Raw genomic sequence first — 20,669 nt, forward strand, 5'->3', positions numbered from 1 at the left:
CAGAAATGTTTAAATCAACAGCTTCACATAACTTGCCATCAAGAGTTTTAAAAAAGCTGGCTGAGGAGTTCACTGGACCATTAATATTGATTTTCAAGATGTCTTGGAACGCCAGGGAATTTCCAGAAGACTGGAAGAAAGCGAATGTTGTGACAATATTTAAAAAAGGGTAAATGAGATGACTGGGTAATTATAGGCTTATAGGTCTGACATAGATCCCGGGTGAGATAATGGAGCAGCTGATATGGGATTCAACTAATAAAGGAGTTTAATATAATTAATGTCAATCAACATGGGTTTACACAAAACAGATCCTGTCGAACTAACTTGATATCTTTTTTTTTTAGTTTGGCTGATAAAGGTAATAGTGTTAACGCAATAGACTTAGACTTCTGTAAGTCATTTGGCTTGATACTTCATGACATTTTGATTAAAAAACTAGAAAGATATAAAATTAACATGGCACACATCAAGTGACTAAAAATCTGCTGAACAAATAGGTCTCCAAATGTAATGTAAACAGGGAATCATCATCAAATGGGTCTGTTTCTAGTGGAATCCCACAGGGATCAGTTTTTGGCCCTACGCTATTTCACACTTTAATCAATGGCCTGAAAGAAAACCTAAAATTATCACTGATAAAGTTGGCAGATGATACAAAGATTGGGAGAGTGGTAAATAATGAAGAGGTCAGGTCAATGATATAGGCTGATTTGGATCGCTTGGTGAGCTGAGCGCAAGCAAACACTAGATGTAAATGTATATATCTAGTAACACAGCATACAGGCCATACTTACAGGATGTGGGACTCTATGCTGGGAAGCAGTGATTCTGAAAAAGATTTGGGGGTCGTGGTGGATAATCAGCTGAACATGAGCTCCCACTGCAACACTGTGGCCAAAAGGACAAATGTAATTCTCGGATGCATAAATGGGAATCTAGATTAGGAGCAGAAAGGTTATTTTACCTCTGTATTTGGCACTGGTGCAACAGCTGCTGGAATCCTGTGTCCAGTTCTGGTACCACAGTTTAAGCACGATGTCGATACATTGGAAAGGGTTCAGAGCAAAGCCACATGAATGATTAAAGGATTAGAAAACCTGCCTTATAGTGATAGACTTACGGAGCTTGATCTATTTAGCTCAGTGGTTCTCAAACTATGGAGCAGGCTGCGGGAATGTGTCAAGGGAGGAGCAAGCTCTGTGGGGTTTTTTTATAGCTCTGGCTGTCAGCCCAGGGTGGCTGGGGCTCATGCAGAAGAGCCATGCACAACCAGGAGGTGGGGATGAAGGGGACAAACAGAGCCCCACTACCCGGGTTCTGGCTCTTCTCCCCCCAATCACTCACCCCCCAGGTGGTGGAGCTCCAGTTGTCAGCCCCGGGGGGGCAGCAGGAGTGCAGAAGTAAGGGTGGCAATGGAGTACTAAGTCTGCTGTGAAAAATTTCACATTGCCACCCTTACTAAGTGATGCAGCACTGCCTTTGTAACGCGGATGGACCCTGGTCGTCTGCGGGCAGGATCGAACCGGGGACCTCTGGAGCTTAGTGCATGAGCCTCTACAGCATGAGCTAAAAAGTCAACTGTCTGGTAGCTAAAGCTGTAGAGCAGACTCATTAATCTCTCACTGTAAGTGGTCTCGGTACCACTAGATGGGACAGAGCACTGCACCCAGGATGTGTGTGGGTTACACACATCCCCTAGCTGAGGAAGTGCATCCCGAGCTTCAGAGACTTCCCAGTTGAAATCCCGGACGAGCCCCCACTTGTAACGCGAACAGACCCCCGTTGTCAGGATCAAACCTGGGGCCTATGGATCTTAGTGCAGGAGCCTCTACCGCATGAGCTAAAAGCCAGCTGGCTATTAGCTCAGACTGTAGAGCAAAGTCGTTAATCGCTCTCTCTAAGTCTGGCTTCTACTCTCCGCTCTCTAAGTGGCCTCAGTGCCACTAGATGGGACAGAGCACGAGACCCAGGAGGTGTGTGGGTTACACCTTCACAGCTGGGTGCCCAGCCAGCAGCCACTGCTCTCCACTCTGCCTTCACAGCTGGGTAGGAGAATATGTACTTGGGGGATGGGCATGAAGGACTACAGACACAAAGAAGGGGAGCCCGATCAAACGAGTTTGAGAACCACTGATTTAGCTTCTACTTTGAACTGGAACTTCCAATGGTCCCAAAATTTGACTGTCTGTTTGGGTCAAAAAGAGGCAACGTTATTAATCAGCCTGGAAGCTCCTCCGAGCAGGGACTGCGTTCTCTCTCGCATGTGTTTGCGCAGCACATGGCACAAGGGGCACTAAGCCCAGCCGGCACCTTTGTTAATATAAATGTTAAATGATAATGAGCAGGTCAGAAAACGGCTGTGTGTGCCAGGCACTGACACTACATTATGTATCCTGGGTGGGCAAGTGACATGCCCCAAGCTTTGGTCCTAGACGCTGCATTTCCCGAAGGCATTTCCCTCCCCTCTGTAGATCCCTGCCTCTCTAATCACTATCCCCATCCTCCCGAACCCTGCTGAATGCTGGAGAGCTGCCCTGAACCCAAGCGTTTCATGCAATCGACTCACCAGGCTCCTGCCCCAGCCGGGAATGAGGAATCTCTGCCTGCGATCTGTGCGGGGAGCAGCAGGTGGTGAGGAGTCTGCTCTGACCAGGGCTGAGACACAGGGATATTTATACTCCCGCCCTGGGAATCCCAGCAGGTGGCTCAAAGCCAGTAGGGAGCCCCAGGGTCAATATGACTTTAACCCTGACTCAGGTGGTGAAGTGTAGCTGCAAATTAACTGTTTGAGTCTGAACTCCCTTTTCACGACCCGCCTGACTGCTAGATATCTCCTTGGATTATAACATGGAACATGAGGAGCAGGCCCCAGAGTCATCCCAAAGCATTACATCGTGCTGTGCTTCACATCTGACATGATGTAATGTACAAGCTGAAAGTGAGCAGGTGACATTGCCTTCCTCCAGCTGGGCCCACAGAGAGGCTATTGGACCTAATGTTATCATGGCTTGCAGGGGATGTTGTTATTTTTTCACCTTATGTAGTAGAGGCCTGCGATTTGGAGCCAAAGGGTGCCCGGTTCTAGTTTCAGGTCCCCAAGTGTGTAGGTGCAATTGTGTCTGTTATCTGCCGCATGTGATTTTGTTACCATGGGCTTGTTGGTCTGAAGGTTCAGCTTGAAAGAGAATGTTGTTAGGACTCTTTCTGCTTAAGAGACACTGCTGTGAGCGCAGAGATGAGAGAAACAATACAACGGAGACCCAGGGTGGGAAATGGAGCACTGAGGTCTGGACCACGCAAGAAACAAATACAGAGAGGTTGTGCAAAAGGAGCAGAGAGCAATTCTGATGAAAAAGGAAAGAAGCCCAAATCTGGATTCCTAATGTTAGGCATCTAAAACCCGGTAAAAAAGGCCTGGTTGCTGTAAGCTCAAATGTCATACTTCTTACTTTCTCAAATTGAATCAGAAGATGGTGAGTTTATATTTTCTGGAAACAAAATTGCAAAATTAGGTTTGCCCAAAGAATCAAGCTGTTCACAGAGCTTTGAACTCCTTGTAGTTTGTTTATTCCTAGCTCAGATCAGCAGTAAAACACTTCTAACAGCTGTGTAAATGTTTAGCAGAACAGGATTCTAGATGTAGATGTAGAATCACAGAATCATAGAAATGAAGGGATGAAAAGGACCTCAAGAGGTCATCTAGTTCAGCCCCTCGTGCTGAGGCCAAGAAAACCTAGATCATCCCTGACAGGGGTTTGTCCAACCTGCTCTTAAAAACTTCCAGTGACAGGGATTCTACAATCTCCCTTTGAAGCCTATTGCAGGGCTTATCTGCCCTTAGAATTACCAGGTTTTTCTAATATCAAACCTAAATCTCCCTTGCTGCAGATTAAGCCCATTACTAATTGTCCCATCTTCAGTGGACATGGAGACAATTGATCAAAGTCCTCTTTATAACAGCCCTTCACATACTTGAATACTGTTACCTGGTCCTATCTCAGATTTCTTTTCTCAAGATTATATATGCCTGGGTTTGTTTTAACCTTTCTTCACAGGTCAGGTTTATTTAAAACTTTTATCATTTTTGTTGCTCTCCTCTGGAATCTGTCCAATTTGTCCAAATCTTTCTTAAAGTGTGGCTCCCAAAAATGGATGCAATACTCTGGCTGAGGACTCACCAGTGCTGAATAGAGTGGGACAATTACCTCCTGTGGCTTACATACGACACTCCATTAATACCCCGCAGAATGATACTAGCCTTTTTTGCAACTGGGCCACATTATTAACTCATATTAAATTTGTGATCCATTATAGCCTCCTGATCGTTTTCTGCAGTACGACGGCCTAGCCAGTTATTCTCCATTGTGTAGTTGTGCATTTGATTTTTTTTCCTTCCTAAGTTTAGTATTTTGTGCTTCTCTTTATCGAATTTCATCTGGTTGACTTCAGATCAATTCTGTAATGTGTCAAGGTCATTTTGAATTCTAATCCTGTCCTCCAAAGTGCTTGCCACCCCTCCCAGGTTGGTGTTGTCCATAAATTCCAGGAGCACACTCTCCACTCCATTATCCAAGTTATTTATGAAAAAGTTGATTAGTATTGGACCCAAGACAGAACCCTGCAGGACCCTAGTAGATATGTCCTCCCAGTTTGACAGTGAACCATTGTCTTTGAGTGCAGTCTTTCCACCAGTTGGGCACCCACCTTAGAGTAATTTCATCTAGAACACATATCCCTCGTTTGCTTATGAGAATGTCATGTGGATTGTACAGAAGCATCCAGAGGCCCCAAATAAAAAAAGGGGCCCCCTTGTTCTGGAGGCTGTCCAAACATCTAGTCAAAGACAGTCCCTGCCCAGAAGAAGACAAGACAAAGTGTGGGAGGGGAAGTGACGTGCCCGATGTCCTGCAGCCGTTCAGTACCATAGTGAGGAATAGAACCCAGGTCTAGTGCCCTTAGCCACCCTGATTTCCAGCCTCCTTTTTCCTGGTGTCAGTCTTTGGCCTTAACAAATGCAATCTGACCCCCACTCAGCTCCATTCAGAATGCTGCTGCAAAGATCTTTCCCCTAGCCTGTTGCCCTTACCATGTTGCCCGTCTCTGCATCTGTTCACCAGCTCCCACTTCGCTATGGCGTCAAACACAAACTACTTGTCTTCACTTCCGCGGCCCTTCACTGGCTATTCCCACCCAGTGACAGAGATGACAATTTCCTGCAATATCCTTGGAATAAACCATTTAGGTAGCTTTGGAGTCCGTCATATTAGAGGCAAAGTTTCTGTGTGATTGTGGAGTGCGATTGCATGTAACCTCTCTAGGGGGGAGATGGGATGTGGACCCTGGAAAGCGCTATGACTTCAAAGGAGTATATTAAACAATGGCCCAGATAAGAATGGGTTTTGGGGGCAAACAGGGCTGAGTGGTTTTCTGGGGATCTCTACCAGGAGGTGAATGCAGATTTCCCTTTCCTGATTATGTGAAAACCCAGCGTTTTGAAGCTATGCCCTGAGGAGGGGTCCATTGTGTGCTGATTGCCTGATCCCTGAGGCTCAAGGACAAAGGCCCAAGCTGTATAAGGGAAAGATTGAGCTATTCATGGGGTGCGAGTTCTGAGCTAAGGCTGTTAACTGGTAACCCCTTTGTGGGCTTTGAAGTGTGATCAAAGGCTTGGGGGCTGGAGTATGTGATCTTTGATATGCTTATTATTATCATGCCTGGGTTTTTAATGTTTTCTCTGTGACGCTTTCACCTTAAAAATAAATGTGCTTGCTCACAAAGGGCCATTTGGTAACTTGTAACTGCTGGCAATTGTCCCTGTTTATAGCCTTCGAAGAGGAAGCAACGCACAGACGCTGGCCTGTTTTAATTTATGCCCCTTTCTTTTGGATTCACTTAGGCTGGATTTCCATTTCCAAATCACATGCACTGATTCCGTGGGTGCTCTGGGGCTGGAGCACCCATAGGGAAAAAAAGGTGAGTGCTGAGCACACACCGGCAGCCGCCCTGATCAGCACCTCCCCCTCCCTCACAACACTTCCCACCCACAGCTGTTCCGCGGCGTGCAGGAGGTGCTGGGAGGAAGGGGAGGAGCAGGGGCAGGAAGAGGCGGGTGAGGGGGAGGAATGGGGGTGGGAAGAGGCGAAGCAGAGGCTTGGGGGAAGGGGTGGAGAGAGGGTGGGGTCCGGGATCGAGCAGGGGTTGATCACGCACCGGGAACCAAAAAGTCAGTGCCTATATTACAAATGATACTTATTTGGCTTGACTAATCCCTTGAACCTTACCATTTACACACAGTACAACCTGTGGTTTGTCGGCTGAAAGAACTAGCTGATGGGATCTACATATTATACACAGACAAAAGAAACTCCAAACAGTTTCTTTGTCTTGCAGGTTTCCTGATAACATTTAACATGCACAATTTCTAAGAAGAAAAAACAACCCCACAACACCTTCTCTTCTGTTCTTTTATTTGCTTTATGCTTCATTTTCATGGTCCAGTGATGCCCAGTTTGAGATGATGCCTTGTGCCCTTTGGGAGAAGCACTCCCTTTAACAATACATTAATACATGCTTCTCCCACAAGTGTTCCAAGAAGTTCAGTGTGAGGCATGAAATGAATATGGTCACAAAGGCTCTGAATCTGCCTTTTAACGGTGTGGGGGACTAGCTTTGCCAAACACAAATCTCGAACAGCATGGCACTGCAAAGAACCCATCACAAGGCAAAATTAGGGGCCCATCCTGCAACCAGGTCCTCCCGTGTGTATAAGGTGGAGCCCCGACCCCATTGAAGTCAGTGAGTCAATGACAGGACTCCCATTGACTTCGAAAGAGCTAGGACTCCCTTGGCTACTCCCAATGGGACTCCATACGGATGTAACTATACCTCTAAATGTACATCAACTACCCTCAGGTGCTCCACATTTAGCCTTACCTAGTTGGCGAGTTGCTCGCAGTCATCATGGTTGCTTGAGGAGTGGTCTGAAGGAGGAGAGGGTAATAGTCCTGTCGGGTCAGTCAGAAGCCCAGTTCAGGAAAGCGTCCCTATTTGAGGGAACACTTAAGTATGTTTAACTTGATGAACTTGCCCGAATTGCACTAAAATCAGGGGGGCTTAATGACGTGCTTAATCCTGTCATGCGTAGAGAGGAGCTGCAGAATGCACTCACAGAGGGGAAGTGGCCAGTGGTTAGGGCACTTGCCAAGGCCTTTGTTCTCCGCTCTACCACAGGCTTCTTGTGGGATCTTGGGCCAGTCCCTTAGTTAGCCTCTGTGTGTCTCAGTTCCCCACCTGGGATAATAGCCCTGCCCTGCCTCACAGAGGTTTTGAGGACAAGTATGTTGCAGAGCTCAGATATGACAGCAATGGGGCCATACATGTGCTCTCCTGGATCAGTGTCTATCTTAGCAACTGGTTTGGGCAGCACTGTCATGAAAGCGGCCATGGCGCATGAGGAGAGATTAATAAGACTGAGACTTTTCAGCTTGGAAAAGAGACGGCTAAGGAGAGACATGATTGGGGGAGGGATAGCTCAGTGGTTTGAGCATTGGCCTACTAAACCCAGGGTTGTGAGTTCAATCCTTGAGGGGGCCGCTTAGGGATCTGGGGCAAAATCAGTACTTGGTCCTGCTAGTGAAGGCAGGGGGCTGGACTCAATGACCTTTCAAGGTCCCTTCCAGTTGTAGGAGATAGGATATCTCCATTAATTTATAAAATCATGACTGGTGTAGAGAAAGTAGATAGGAAGTGTTGTTTACTACTTCTCATAACACAAGAACTAGGAGTCACTAAATGAAATTAATAGGCAGCAGGTTTAAAACAAACAAAAGGAAGTATTTCTTCACACAACACACAGTCAACCTGTGGAACTCTTTGACAGAGGATGTTGTGAAGGCCAAGACCATAACAGGTTTCAAAAAAGCACTAGATAAATTTATGGAGGATAGGTACATCAATGGCTATTGGCAGGATGGTCAGGGATGGTGTCCCTAGCCTCTGTTTGCCAGAAGCTGGGAATGAGCAACAGGGGATGGATCACTTGATGATTCCCTGTTCTGTTTATTCCCTCTGGGGCACCTGGCATTGGTCACTGTCAGAAGACAGGATACTGGGCTAGATGGACCTTTGGTCTGACCCAGTAGGGCCATTCTTATGTTCTTATGGCTGAGTCGCAGAGGGCTGCTAATGAGCTGCTTCGTTGGTGCAGATGAACCCCAAAGTCCTGCCACCTGCGGCCCCTCGAGAGGCTCTTTAGCAGAGCCAATGGTTGGAAATTGAAGCTAGAGAAATTCAGCCTTGTAATAAGATGCAATTTCCTGAGTAACTGAGACATTGGAGCAGCTTCCTGGGGAGGTGGTGGACCCACCAGCACTTGGAGAATGTAAAACAAGATTTGACGTCTTTCTGAAAGACGTCAGTGCGCCGCAGATGGAGCTGCCTTGCTAAAATGATCAGCTGGCTTGGGTTAAAAATCACACTAGCGTTTGAATGCAGGGTAATGAAATGTTATCCTTATTGTATGAGTGAAGGGCAGAAGACTTGTGCTTAGCCTGTCCTGATTGAGGGGGTTACCCTCAACCAAACCCCTCCCGCTAAGCAAGGGGTAGGGATGCCAAATCCCAGTGAACCAACCAACCAGCCTTTGACCAGTGTTTAATGACAGAGCTGATTAGACTCAGTTGTGAGCCCTTGCTTGTGGTTGGTGATTCTGAGAGCTGTCCTCACGGCTGAGCAGGTCTAGGGGCTAAGCCTTAGATCCTGTGTGGGGACAGTGAAAAACAACACAGACACTACACTGGCCATGAGCTTCCCCGCTGCCTGGGAGTGATGGCAGAGAAGCAGTGGCAGCAGAGAGACAGCAGCAGCAGCTGTGAGCCAGTTGCAGAGGTAGCAGCAGAGGTGTGGCTCAATGCTCCACCCCCACCCTCCTGGGGTAGGAGGTGAACAGCTGTGAACACACCCCTGGGTCTTCACTAACTAGGGGCAGCCAACTGTGGGTGCCGAGCAGCAGAGGGAGAGGGGAGTGATGTGCTAAAGGGACATTCATTCATTGGACTTTCCCATCGCAAGGGGGGAAACTGAGGCAAAAGACACTGCCCAACGCACTGTGGGGTCGGGTTTGCTTATGGCTGCATGTTTTGAACGTGGGTGTGGTGTTTTCCCAAACTCATCCTTGGTTCCCTTTCCCTTTAAATGAAAGTTCTCTATTGAACACACAGACATGCAAGTGGGGCAGTATTGGAGACACAGTGATAACAGTCCAGGCTTTAAGGCTTTGAAGCTATCTTCTTGCCATGGTTGACAATGCTGCTCACCCTGTCACGGATCTTCTTGGTCTTCACGCCATACACCAGTGGATTTACCAAGGGCAGCACCAGGAGGTAGAGGCTGGCCAGCAGCATGTGGCTATAAGGGGGCACGTCTCTGTCGAAGCGGTGGGTCAGGAAGGTGAAGAGGGCAGATGTACATAAAACCAGGAGGGTGCAGAGGTGGGCTGCGCAGGTTGCCAGGACCTTACTGTTCGCCTCACTCAACAAGAGCGTGAAGACAGCCCTTAGGATGATGGAGTAGGAGGCGGCAACAAGTATCATGTCCAGCCCCACCACCAGCAGCGCCACGGAGATACCGTAGACCCGGCCCACTCTGGTGTCCGCACATGCCAGCGTCACCCCGGCTGTGGGCTCGCAGTGGGTGTGTGGGATGACCTGCTGGAAGTAGTAGGGCAGCCTCAAGGGCAGGGAATCACCAGGATCACTCCCCCTGCTGTTGCTGCTACCAACCCCATCTTAACAACAGCTAGGTTGCTGAGGATGGTGGCGTACTGGACCAGGCAGCAGATGGCAACATATCAGTCACAGGCTGTGGCCAAGAGGGTGCCAGACTTGATGATGGGGAAGGTGTGAGTGAAATACATCTGCAGCAGGCAAGTGTTGAAGCTGATCTCCTGGGAGCCCAGTTTGAGGATGCTGAGCATTTTGGGCAGGGTGGAGGTGGTGATCACTGGGTCATTGATGGCCAGCATAGAGAGGAAAAGTACATGGGCGTGCGGAGGCTCACCTCTGTCTTGATGATGAGCAGCATTGTGCAGTTCCCTAGTAGGACCAGGACCCACATGGAGCAGAGCCGGATGGCAATCCAGCAGGGAAAGGTCTCCAGCCCAAGGATGCCAACTAGGATGAAGATGACCTGTTCTAGGTCCATGTCATTGCAGGTCATCAGGAGGCGCTGCTGGGGACGAGTTCCAGTTCCCCGCATCTGGGCACATCGACCTGCACACAGCCCACATCAGGGATGTGGGAAATTATGCTGAGTATCATGAGAAATAATCTGGCAGTGAGTTGGGGCAGCCTAAAAAATCTTCTCCCAAGGAAATCCCCATTGCCACAAATACTTAAAATTAGGGTAGGCAACACACTGGAGGAACAATCAATCACTGGCTTCTGGGAAATGGGCAAGCTGAGCCCTGGTACATGTTTTCCATCTCCATCCAGGAGAGCAACACAAGGATAAGATTTCAGAGTGGTAGCCGCGTTAGTCTGTATCAGCAAAAACAACAAGGAGTCCTTGTGGCACCTTAGAGACTAACAAATTTATTTGGGCATAAGCTTTTGTGGGATAAAACCCACTTCATCAGATGCATGGAGTGGAAAATACAGGAGGGAGGTATAAATACACCGCATATGAAAAGATGGGAGTTGCCTTACCAAGTGGAGGGTCAATGCTAACGAGCCAGTTCAATTAAGGTGGAAGTGGACTATTCTCAACAGTTGACAAGAAGGGGTGGAAATCACTTTTGTGGTGCTAATGAGGCCAATGTAATCAAGGTGGCCCATTTCAAACAGTTGACAAGAAGGTGTGAGTATCAGCAGGGGGAAATTAGTTTTTGTAGTGACCCATCCACTCCTAGTATTTATTCAGGCCTAATTTGATGGTGCCCAGTTTGCAAATTAATTCCAGTTCTGCAGTTTCTCGTTGGAGTCTGTTTTTGAAGTTTTTCTTGTTGAAGAATTGCTATTTGTAAGTCTGTTATTGAGTGTCCAGGGAGACTGAAATGTTCTCCGACTGGTTTTTGAATGTTATAATTTTTGATGTCAGATTTGTGTCCATTTATTCTTTATTCTTTTGTGTAGAGACTGTCCGGTTTGGCCAATGTACATGGCAGAGGGGCATTGCTGGCACATGATGACATATATCACATTGGTAGATGTGCAGGTGAACGAGCCCCTGATGGTGTGGCTAATGTGGTTAGGTCCTATGATGCTGTCCTTTGAATAGATATGCGGACAGAGTTGGCACCGGGGTTTGTTGCAGGGTTTGGTTCCTGCATTAGTGTTTTTGTTGTGTGGTGTGTAGTTGCTGGTGAGTATTTGCTTCAGGTTGCGGGGCTGTCTGTAAGCGAGGACTGGCCTGTTTCCCAAGATCTGTGAGAGTGAGGGATTGTCCTTCAGGATAGGTTGTAGATCCTTGATGATGCACTGGAGAGGTTTTAGTTGAGGGCTGTAGGTGACGGTTAGTGAGAAAAAGGCAGAGACAAACACCTTCAGGATCTCTATCAAGTGCTCTTAAAACTACAATAACCACCTGGTGAAGTGAAAAAACAGACTGACAGAGCCAGAAGGGTACCCAGAAGTCACCTACTACAGAACAGGCCCAACAAAGAAAGTAACAGAACGTCACTAGCTAGGGTGGGGATTGTTTTCTTGTGTGGGTGTGAAGAGTGCCTAGCCCATAGTAAATAATGGAGAATCACTGTTATTATTAGCTATTAGCTGTATAGTGCCTTGGCACACAGTAGTCATTCCAATTTCCGCCAGTAGAGGGCTGTACTGCCCATATGAACTGGCCAACTCATTAATTAATGGACAGGTGATAAGCATCATTCACTGTGTTCTTCTCTTGCAGCAGTATCTTTCTTTCCCCTCCAGGATTTTTACAGCACAGTGTCCCCTATGTAGCAAGAAGATATTTAGGCTTTCCTTGCCTGGGGCCACAGGGTGGGATGTGTGAGTGCATACGTGTTCTTTCTCTGCATGTAGGTACTTACAGACTGTGATCAAATCAACCCTTAACTTTCTCTTTGTTAAGCTAAAAAGATTGGGCACCTGGAGTCTCTCACTGTAAGGCAGATTTTCCAGTGATTAAAATTCTAGTGGCTCTTTGAATCTTCTCCAACTTATCAACATCCTATTTGAATTGTGGACACCAGAACGGGAACCAATATTATAAGTAGTGATAGCACCTGTGCCAAATAAAAGAGGTAGTATAACCTCCTTACTCCTACTTGAGATTCCCTTGTTTATATGTACAAGGACTGACTTGAGTCTTTCATTATCAAGCATGTTTTTCAAGACTTCAAATTACGGATTCCGATGGTTAACTATCCTCACTCTTAAAAAATTCCACCTTATTCTGTCCTGAATTTGTCTAGCTTTAGCATCCAGCCATTGGATTTCCCTACCTTTGTAAATCTGTGCTAGCTCTGCAGTGCAGCCGTGTGTGTCCCATGAGATCTGCACAGACACTGGGGTCCCCAGCATGTACCTAGAGACAGAGTTCCCCATAATTCCCCAAGCCCGGAGCCAATCTCAAGAGGAAGCACTGAGCACTGGGGAGACCTCAGCTGGTGAGGATGTTCCATAGGGATTTCACATGGCAGTTATAAATATCTCTGCTACCGAAGCCCTGTAAAGGGGAGATTTGTCCAGATGGTTTCCTCTAGGAGAAAGGCGTCTGTCGCCCCACAAACACCTTTCCTTCCCTGCTGCTGCCTCAGAGCCTGGTGAGTCCTTTGTACTTGGTTACTCGGCTAGTATTTAATTCACTAATGCTGTGGATTAACTGTGTCTCTGCTGCAGTGTCCAGAGAGGGAACCATTGTTTAGAGGGCAATTTCCCGATCATAAGAGAGACAGAAAACCTCCCAAGGCAAGGGCCGGACTGGTCCCTATTACATATCTTAGTGCATTGACCAGCCTAGTTTAAACTGCCCTGTGTTATATGGATCCCACCACTTCTCCTGGGATATAATCCCACAGCTCGATTGATCCCACTTGCATCAAGTTCTCATTAACTTCAGCTTACATGTTCTCTTCCCTAATTTCACCCTATTCCTCCCAGGCACCTGCCTTGAACCCCTGTAAATAACCCCCCTCCCTCCTTGTTATTTGCACCTAGGTAAGATCCATCTCCATCAGTGGCATTCTGGGTGTCCTAACAATACACCAGGCCAGACTATTGTCTCACTTCCACTGTGTGACCCCTTTGGAGTCAGTGGGTGACATGGTATAATTAAGGACAGAATTCAGCCAATTAATGGGGACAGAAAATCCACCTGGGCTGACACCCAGGGAACTAGCCCCCATGATCACACAGAGAAGACGGTGTGTGTCAGGGGGCGGAAGCCGGGGCTGGGGGTGAGGACTTGCTTTGGTGAGGGTTCTCCTTTTTCTTGGCACTGGATACAGGGAGGGAACTTGCCACTGAGAACAGGCTGTATTACCCTGGCAGCCTCTTTCCTGGTGCCCGGATACATCATACACACCCCTCTCCAGGTCCTTTCAGGAAATCACACTCTGTATTTGAGGCCCTTTGCGGGTGCAGCTGTAAAAGCTGACAGCTGAGAGCCCCAGCAGAGCTGGAGGGGTTGGGCAGGACTGTACCTGCACCCAGGAATGTTACCGGAGGATATTAAACATGGAGCTCCACAATGCACACAGCACATAGCATCATAGAATCGTAGGACTGGAAGGGACATCAAGAGGCCATCTACTCCAGTCCCCTGCATTCATGGCAGGACTAAAGTATTATCTAGACCATCCCTGGCAGGTATATGGCTAACCTGCTTTTAAACATCTCCAGTGATGGAGATTCCACAACCTCTCAGGCAATTTATTCTAGTGCTTAACCACTCTGACAGTTAGGAAGTTTTTCCTAATGTTCAACCTAAACTGCCCTTGCTGCAGTTTAAGCCCATTGCTTCTTGTCCTATCCTCAGAGGTTAAGGAGAACAATTTTACTCCCTCCTCCTTGTAACAACCTTTTATGTACTTGAAAACTGTTATCACATCGCCCCTCAGTCTTCTCTTCTCCAGACTAACCAAATGCAATCCTTTCAATCTCCCCTCATAGATCATGCTTTCTAGAGCTTTAATAATTTTTCTTGCTCTTCTCTGGACTCTCTCCAATTTGTGCACATCCTTCCTGAAATGTGACACCCAGAACTGGACACAATATTCCAGTTGAGGCCTAATCAGTGCAGCATAGAGTGGAAGAATTACTTCTTGTGTCTTGCTTACAACACTCCTGCTAATACATCCCAGAATGATGTTTGCTTTTTTTGCAACAGAGTTACATTGTTGACTGATATTTAGCTTGTGGTCCACTATGATCTCTAGATCCCTTTCTGCGGTACTCCTTCCAAAGCAGTCATTTCCCATTTATTATGTGTACAATTGATTGTTCCTTCCTAAGTGGAGTACTTTGTATTTGTCCTTATTGAATTTCATCCTATTTACTTCAGACCACTTCACCAATTTGTCCAGATCATTTTGAATTTTAATCCTATCCTCCAAAACACTTGCAACCCCTCCCAGTTTGGTATCGTCTCTAAGTGTCCTCTCTAAGACATTATTTAAATCATTGATGAAGATATTGAACAGAACCAGACTCAGAACCAATCCCTGCGGGACCCCACTGGATATGCACAGCTTGACTGTGAACCACTGAGAGCTACTCTGTGGGAATGGTTTTCCAACCAGTTCTGCACCCACCTCATAGTAGCTCCATCTAGGTTGTATTTCCCTAGTTTGTTTATGAGAAGGTCATGGGAAACAGTATCAAAAACCTTACTAAAGTCAAGATATACCACATCTACCACTTCCCTCCACCTACAAGGCTTGTTACTCTGTAAAAGAAAGCTATTAGGTTGGTTTGACATGATTTGTTCTTGACAAATCCACGTTGACTGTTACTTATCACCTTATTATCTTCTAGATGTTTGCAAATTGTTTGCTTGATTAATTGCTCCAGTGTCTTTCCTGGTACTGAAGTGAAGCTGACTGGTCTGTTATTCCCCATGTGATCCTTATTCCCCTTGTCTCACGTCTCATCCCTTCCCTGCCATGTTCTATATAGAAAAGAATAGAGTCATCCCATGCCACACAGTCTGGTCAGTGACACCGCAGTTCTAGAGCAAGATCTCAGCAGGTGTTACCACCCTAAGTAATTCCTCTCCCTGCGTGGGGCTTACTCTATATGACCAGTTACAGACTGTGATCACATCCTCCTTCCATCAGCACTTCACTAAGATGAACAGAATTAGCCTTTTCATTCTGTCTTCAGCTCCCGCCAGTTGCTTCTGACCTCAGTATCCCAGGCACAGTCATGCCAGACTCATATAGAGGAACCATGACCTCTCCTCCCTCTAACTCATTAGCTGTCTGCTGCCAACTGCCAACTATCTCCATCCATCCTCCCACATAACCCTTTGTTAGCTACCAGTTCAGGTTGCTAATCACTGTTCCAAAGCAGAAGAGCCATCACATATATCATTAAAAATAACCCCAAACATGCAATATGCTGCAGTGATATCTGTGCAGTCCCCAGCTGGAGAACTGAGAATGTGCTGAGAATGGAACAGCTTCCGTATTAGGAGAGATTAAAAAAGACTGGGACTTTTCAGCTTGGAAAAGATACGTCTAAGGGGGGATCTGATAGAGGTCTATAAAATCATGACTGGTGTGGAGAAAGTGAATAAGGAAGTGATATTTACTCCTTCTCATAACAGAAGAACTAGGGGTCACCAAGTGAACTTAATAGGCACTGCAGCAGGTCTAAAACAAACAAAAGGAAGCATTTCTTCACACAACATTCAGTCAACCTGTGGAACTCCTTGCCAGAGGATGTTGTGAAGGCCAAGACTATACCAGGGTTCAAAAAAGAATTAGATAAGTTTATAGAGGATAGGTCCATCAATAGCTATTAACCAGGATGGGCAGGGATGATGTCCCTAGTCTCTGTTTGCCAGTAGTTGGGAATGGGCGACAGGGGATGGATCACTTGATTCCCTGTTCTGTTCACTCTCTATGGGACACATACCATTGGCCACTGTCAGAAGACAGGATACTGGACTAGATGGACCTTTGGTCTGACCCAGTGTGGCCGTTCTTATGCTTTATGGAGCATGGGCCGTATAAGTGGGTTTGTATACACATCCTTCAGCCTGTGTTACATTTTACTGTTCATTTCTGCTTCCCACCCAATTCTGAGTTTAATGGCAGGAACTGCTTCCTTGGGCAGAAGCAGGGAAGACATAGCTGGCTGGCTCAATGAGCTCAGGACAGGTATGAGGAGAAAGGGAGAGCCTGCATCAGCAAGCGGGGGCTAATCGAGTAAAGAGCAGAATTAGCCAGGGAGGGGAAGGGGAAGCTGAGAGGGGGCAGAACCCAGGGAGGCCAGGTGAGGTGTGTGTGAGCCCGACAGCACACACGCCTGAGCGCTGAACCCAGCAGGTCTCAGGTAGGAAGCCTGGTGCCAGTGAAGACAGCACCAGCCCAGGCCCCCGTGCCAGGGGAGGGACAGGATTATGTTATGGATATTCATGCAGCGTGGCTCACACTCACTGCAGAGTGACACAGGGGATGGGACCCTGCACATGAATGAGGCTAAGAGCAGGTCTAGCTGCTGGGTTCCTCCAGCATCACCCTCGCTATGATGAACCTCGCTGAGACCATAGAAACTAGGAGACCTGGTGCTGCTGGGCTCAAACTCCTCTGCCCTTATTCTTGCTTCCTCCAGGGACAGCAATGCCAAGTGCACAGGGTGCCGAGAGCAGCACTGGGCAGCGTCCATACAGAACCGGCCTCTCCCTTGGCTCGGTCTCCCCTCCCTGATTTATTGTGTTCTTATTCACAGGCAGTGTGAGCTTCAGTGAACACAGCTGGAGAACCAGGGGCCGGCCATGGCTTCTGCCAACCTGACGTCTTCGAACCCGGCCACATTCCTGCTGCTGGGCATCCCCGGGCTGGAAGACGCTCACGTCTGGATCTCGGTGCCCGTGTGCACGATGTACGTGGTGATCATCGTCGGGAACTGTGCTATTCTCCTCGTCATTGCCACAGAGCCAGACCTGCACCGACCCATGTGCTATTTCCTCTGCATGCTGGCAGCCATCGACCTGGGAGCCTCCACCTGCACCCTGCCGAAATTGCTCTGCATCTTCTGGTTTCAGGCCAGGGAGATCAACGCTGGGGCCTGCCTGGCCCAGATGTTCTTCATTCACTCCCTCTCCATGATGGAGTCGGCTGTGCTGCTGGCCATGGCCCTGGATCGCTACGTGGCCATCTGCGCTCCCTTGCACTACAGCTCTGTCTTCACCGGCCGCCTCGTTGCCAAGCTGGGCGTGGCGGCCGTAGCCAGGGGGACGCTGCTCATGAGCCCCTGCCCCTTTCTGATTAAGTGGCTGTCCTTCTGCCGGACCAACGTCATCCCGCACACCTACTGCGAGCACATGGCTGTGGTGAAGCTGGCCTGTGGAGACACCAGCATTAATCATGCCTACGGCCTCAGCGCAGCGTTGCTAGTCATAGGTGGGGACCTGCTGTTTATCGGTCTTTCCTATTTCCTGATTGTCCGGGCCGTTCTGCGCCTCTCATCCCGGGAGGCCCGGCTTAAGGCCTTTGGTACCTGCAGCTCCCACATCTGTGTCATCCTGATCTCCTACACCCCGGCCCTCTTCTCCTTCTTCACGCACCGCTTTGGCCAGCGTGTGGCTCCCCCTATCCACATCATCCTGGCCAACCTCTACCTCCTGTTCCCACCCATGTTGAACCCCATCGTGTATGGGGTGAGGACCAGGGAGATCCGGGAGCGGGTGCTCAGGGTGATCCTGCGGGACACAGGTACCTCCAAATCTAGGCCGGACTGGGGCTCCCTCCTCCGAAGGCCATCCAGCCAGTTCCCCCAGGCAGAGATTCCTATGCACACGGTGTCCCCTCCTGGGGGCTTTGTCTCAGCGTCTGTAAAGCAATAACCTCCGATGGCTCCCTGATAGTTTGCGCCAGCCAGGAGGGGCCCAGATTCCGGCTGCGAGGCAGGGCAGCCCTGAGTTCTCCCAGCGCTGCAGAGAGTGAACCTGTCTGGGACTCCAGGGGAGAAGCCATTGCCTTTGATTCCCCGCCTGACCCGGAAAGAGCCGCAGGGCCACAGACACAGCATGGGAGACTGTATCCTGGAAAGCAGTGACTGAAAAGGACTTACGAGAGCGTGGGCAAGCAACTCGACATGAGCTCCCGGTGCCATGCTGTGGAACAAAGGGCTAATGTGGCCTTTGGATGTATACATCGCAGAAGCGAGTAGGAGCAGGGAGGTGATTTTTACATCTGTAGGGGGCTTCGGTGATGGATACTGCATCCAGTTCTGGGGTCTGTATTTTACAGAGAGGGTGATGAATTGGAGAGGGGAAGAAAAGAGCCACAAAAATTATTTGAGGGCTGGAGACATGCCTATATAGCGAGAGACTTAAAGAGCTCAGTCTGTTTAGCTTATCAAACAGGAGATTGGGAGGTGACTTGGTTACAGTGTGTAAAGACCTTTCTGGGGAGAAAATCCCAAGTACTAAAGGGCTCTGTAATCTAGCGGAGAAATGGTCCCTTCTGGCCTTAAACTCCATGAATCTATGAAGCAGTGGCCCAGCGTGAATCCACGCCACCTGCTCCATAGGCAAAACACATCACAGCAGGAGGCACTTGGTTCTACCTTCAAAGGGAGACAGCCTGATGCCCCACTCACATGCATGCCAGCCCCAAGCATAACTGCTGATATCCTGATATCCTCTCCCCACTTTCATCACTCTGAATTCACTCGTGTTTGTGACAAAGCGGGAATTTTCTGTAATATTTTTTATGACTCCTATATGTGCCTCAGTTTCCCCTATATGCTGCATGGTTACCTAGGGGATGGAATAGGATTGTTTGTCTTCAAGGCAGGTTGAGACACAGGTGTGAATGGTGCCTAGTTGTCCGGGACTTGGGCCCCATATCAATGGAGCTTTTGGATATGTTTACACAGCAACTAGACACGCACGGCTGGCCCATGCCAGCCGACTCAGGCTTGCAGGGCTGTTTCACTGTCCTCTTCATTTACCTCTTCCCCAATTTTTGCATTTTCTGCAAACTTTATCAGGGATGATTTTATGTTTGCTTCCAGCTCATTGATAAAAGTGTTAAATAGCGTAGGGCTAAGAACTGATCCTTGCTGGACCCCACTAGAAAAATACCTACTCAGTGATGATTTCCCATTACATTTTGAGACCTATTTATTAGCCAGTTTTGAATTAATTGAATGTGTGCCATGTTGATTTTGTATTCTTTTAATTTTTTAATCAAAATATCACACAGCACCAAGTCAACTGCCTTACAGAGGTCTACGTATATTGCATCAACACTATTACCTTTATCAACCGAACAGTTAATCTCATTTAAAAAAAAATCTAGTTTGACAAGATCCATTTTCATAAACCCACATTGACGGGCATTAGTTATGTTACCATCCTTAATATCTTTGTTATCTGAGTCCCATATCAGCCATCCCATTGTTTTGCTTAGGGTCAGTGTCAGGCTGAGACCCTTCTAATTATCCAGGTGTGGCTTTCGGTCACACCAGTTCGTCCAGTTTACAGAGCAGAAGCTATGCTGAGCTGCTGGGCTCTTTAGACCCCCAAGAATGGCTTTGATTGCTGAGGGGAGAGAGCTTTGTCTGCAGCAGCTAGGACTGGATGCAGCCCAAGGCCGGCACATGGAGTGGACAGGCACAGGGCTCCAGCCCAGCTAAAATCCCCTCACTGCAAAAACATTGGGAGAGCTAGCACTGCTGGGCATTCTCTTTCACCTGAGCCAGCCTTGGGGCCCTCAACAATGGATCAGGCATCGGGTCTTTTGTGATAACCGGGCCTACAGATTTATCCTAGTTGTGAGCTCAGCTGTGAAAACTAACTGTTCTTAATATGTTACAATAACCTTTAACAATAAACTGTCATGGAAGAAGGTGCAAAAAGGACTTAATTAATTTCAACAAAAAGGCTTCCTGATATAACTCAAGGGGTGTGTTAAGACTGTGCTTTTTAAACAAAAGTGGGAGACTGGAAATCAACATAGCAAAACTGGTTTATCAGAAATTACACCTAATTGGTGAGCAAAATGATGAATGGATGGACTATTCCCCCCATGATCACTCCCTTTCAGAGTCCTTAAAGAAACAAAAAAGGGAGTTCGGGAGGATAGACACAGGGTCACGTTAACACCCTTGACTCTTTAGGCCCACATAATCCCTCTAAAGCAGTGGTTCCCAAACTGGGGTTCGTGAACCCCTGGGGATTTGTGAAATGTTATAGGGGGTTCCTTGGAAAAAAATCCCTAATGGTGGACAGAGCTGTCCCTAGGGACCGCGGGCAGCACGGGGCCTGCAGCCCAGAGCCCCTGGACTTCCAAGAGCTAAGCAGATCAAAGCAAGTTTATCTATCACACTGAGATTTAAACTTCAAGACTCATAAGAAATGGAAAGGGAGGATATTTTTTGCTGTTTTTAAAATTAAATTGGCAGCTAGTATTGTTTTTAAAATTATGAAGAACAAGTTTAAGCTTTGTTGTAATGTGCGCTGTTTGCCTGGACTGC

At 47.7% G+C, this 20,669-nt stretch overlaps 1 protein-coding gene and 1 pseudogene across 1 annotated transcript; one reads left to right on the top strand and one right to left on the bottom strand.

Annotated features, from left to right (window-relative positions):
* Positions 1-9,269: 9,269 nt before the first annotated feature.
* On the bottom strand, positions 9,270-10,257 carry LOC135873526 (olfactory receptor 52P1-like; annotated as a pseudogene).
* A 6,702-nt stretch (positions 10,258-16,959) lies between these two features.
* LOC135873535 (olfactory receptor 52P1-like) lies at positions 16,960-18,030 on the top strand. The gene has a single exon (XM_065398130.1). It carries the CDS (start codon positions 16,960-16,962, stop codon positions 18,028-18,030), a length of 1,071 nt encoding a protein of 356 aa, XP_065254202.1.
* Positions 18,031-20,669: the final 2,639 nt, after the last annotated feature.

Source organism: Emys orbicularis, chromosome 1 (assembly GCF_028017835.1).
Source record: "Emys orbicularis isolate rEmyOrb1 chromosome 1, rEmyOrb1.hap1, whole genome shotgun sequence".
NCBI classification, from domain to species: Eukaryota; Metazoa; Chordata; order Testudines; family Emydidae; genus Emys; species Emys orbicularis.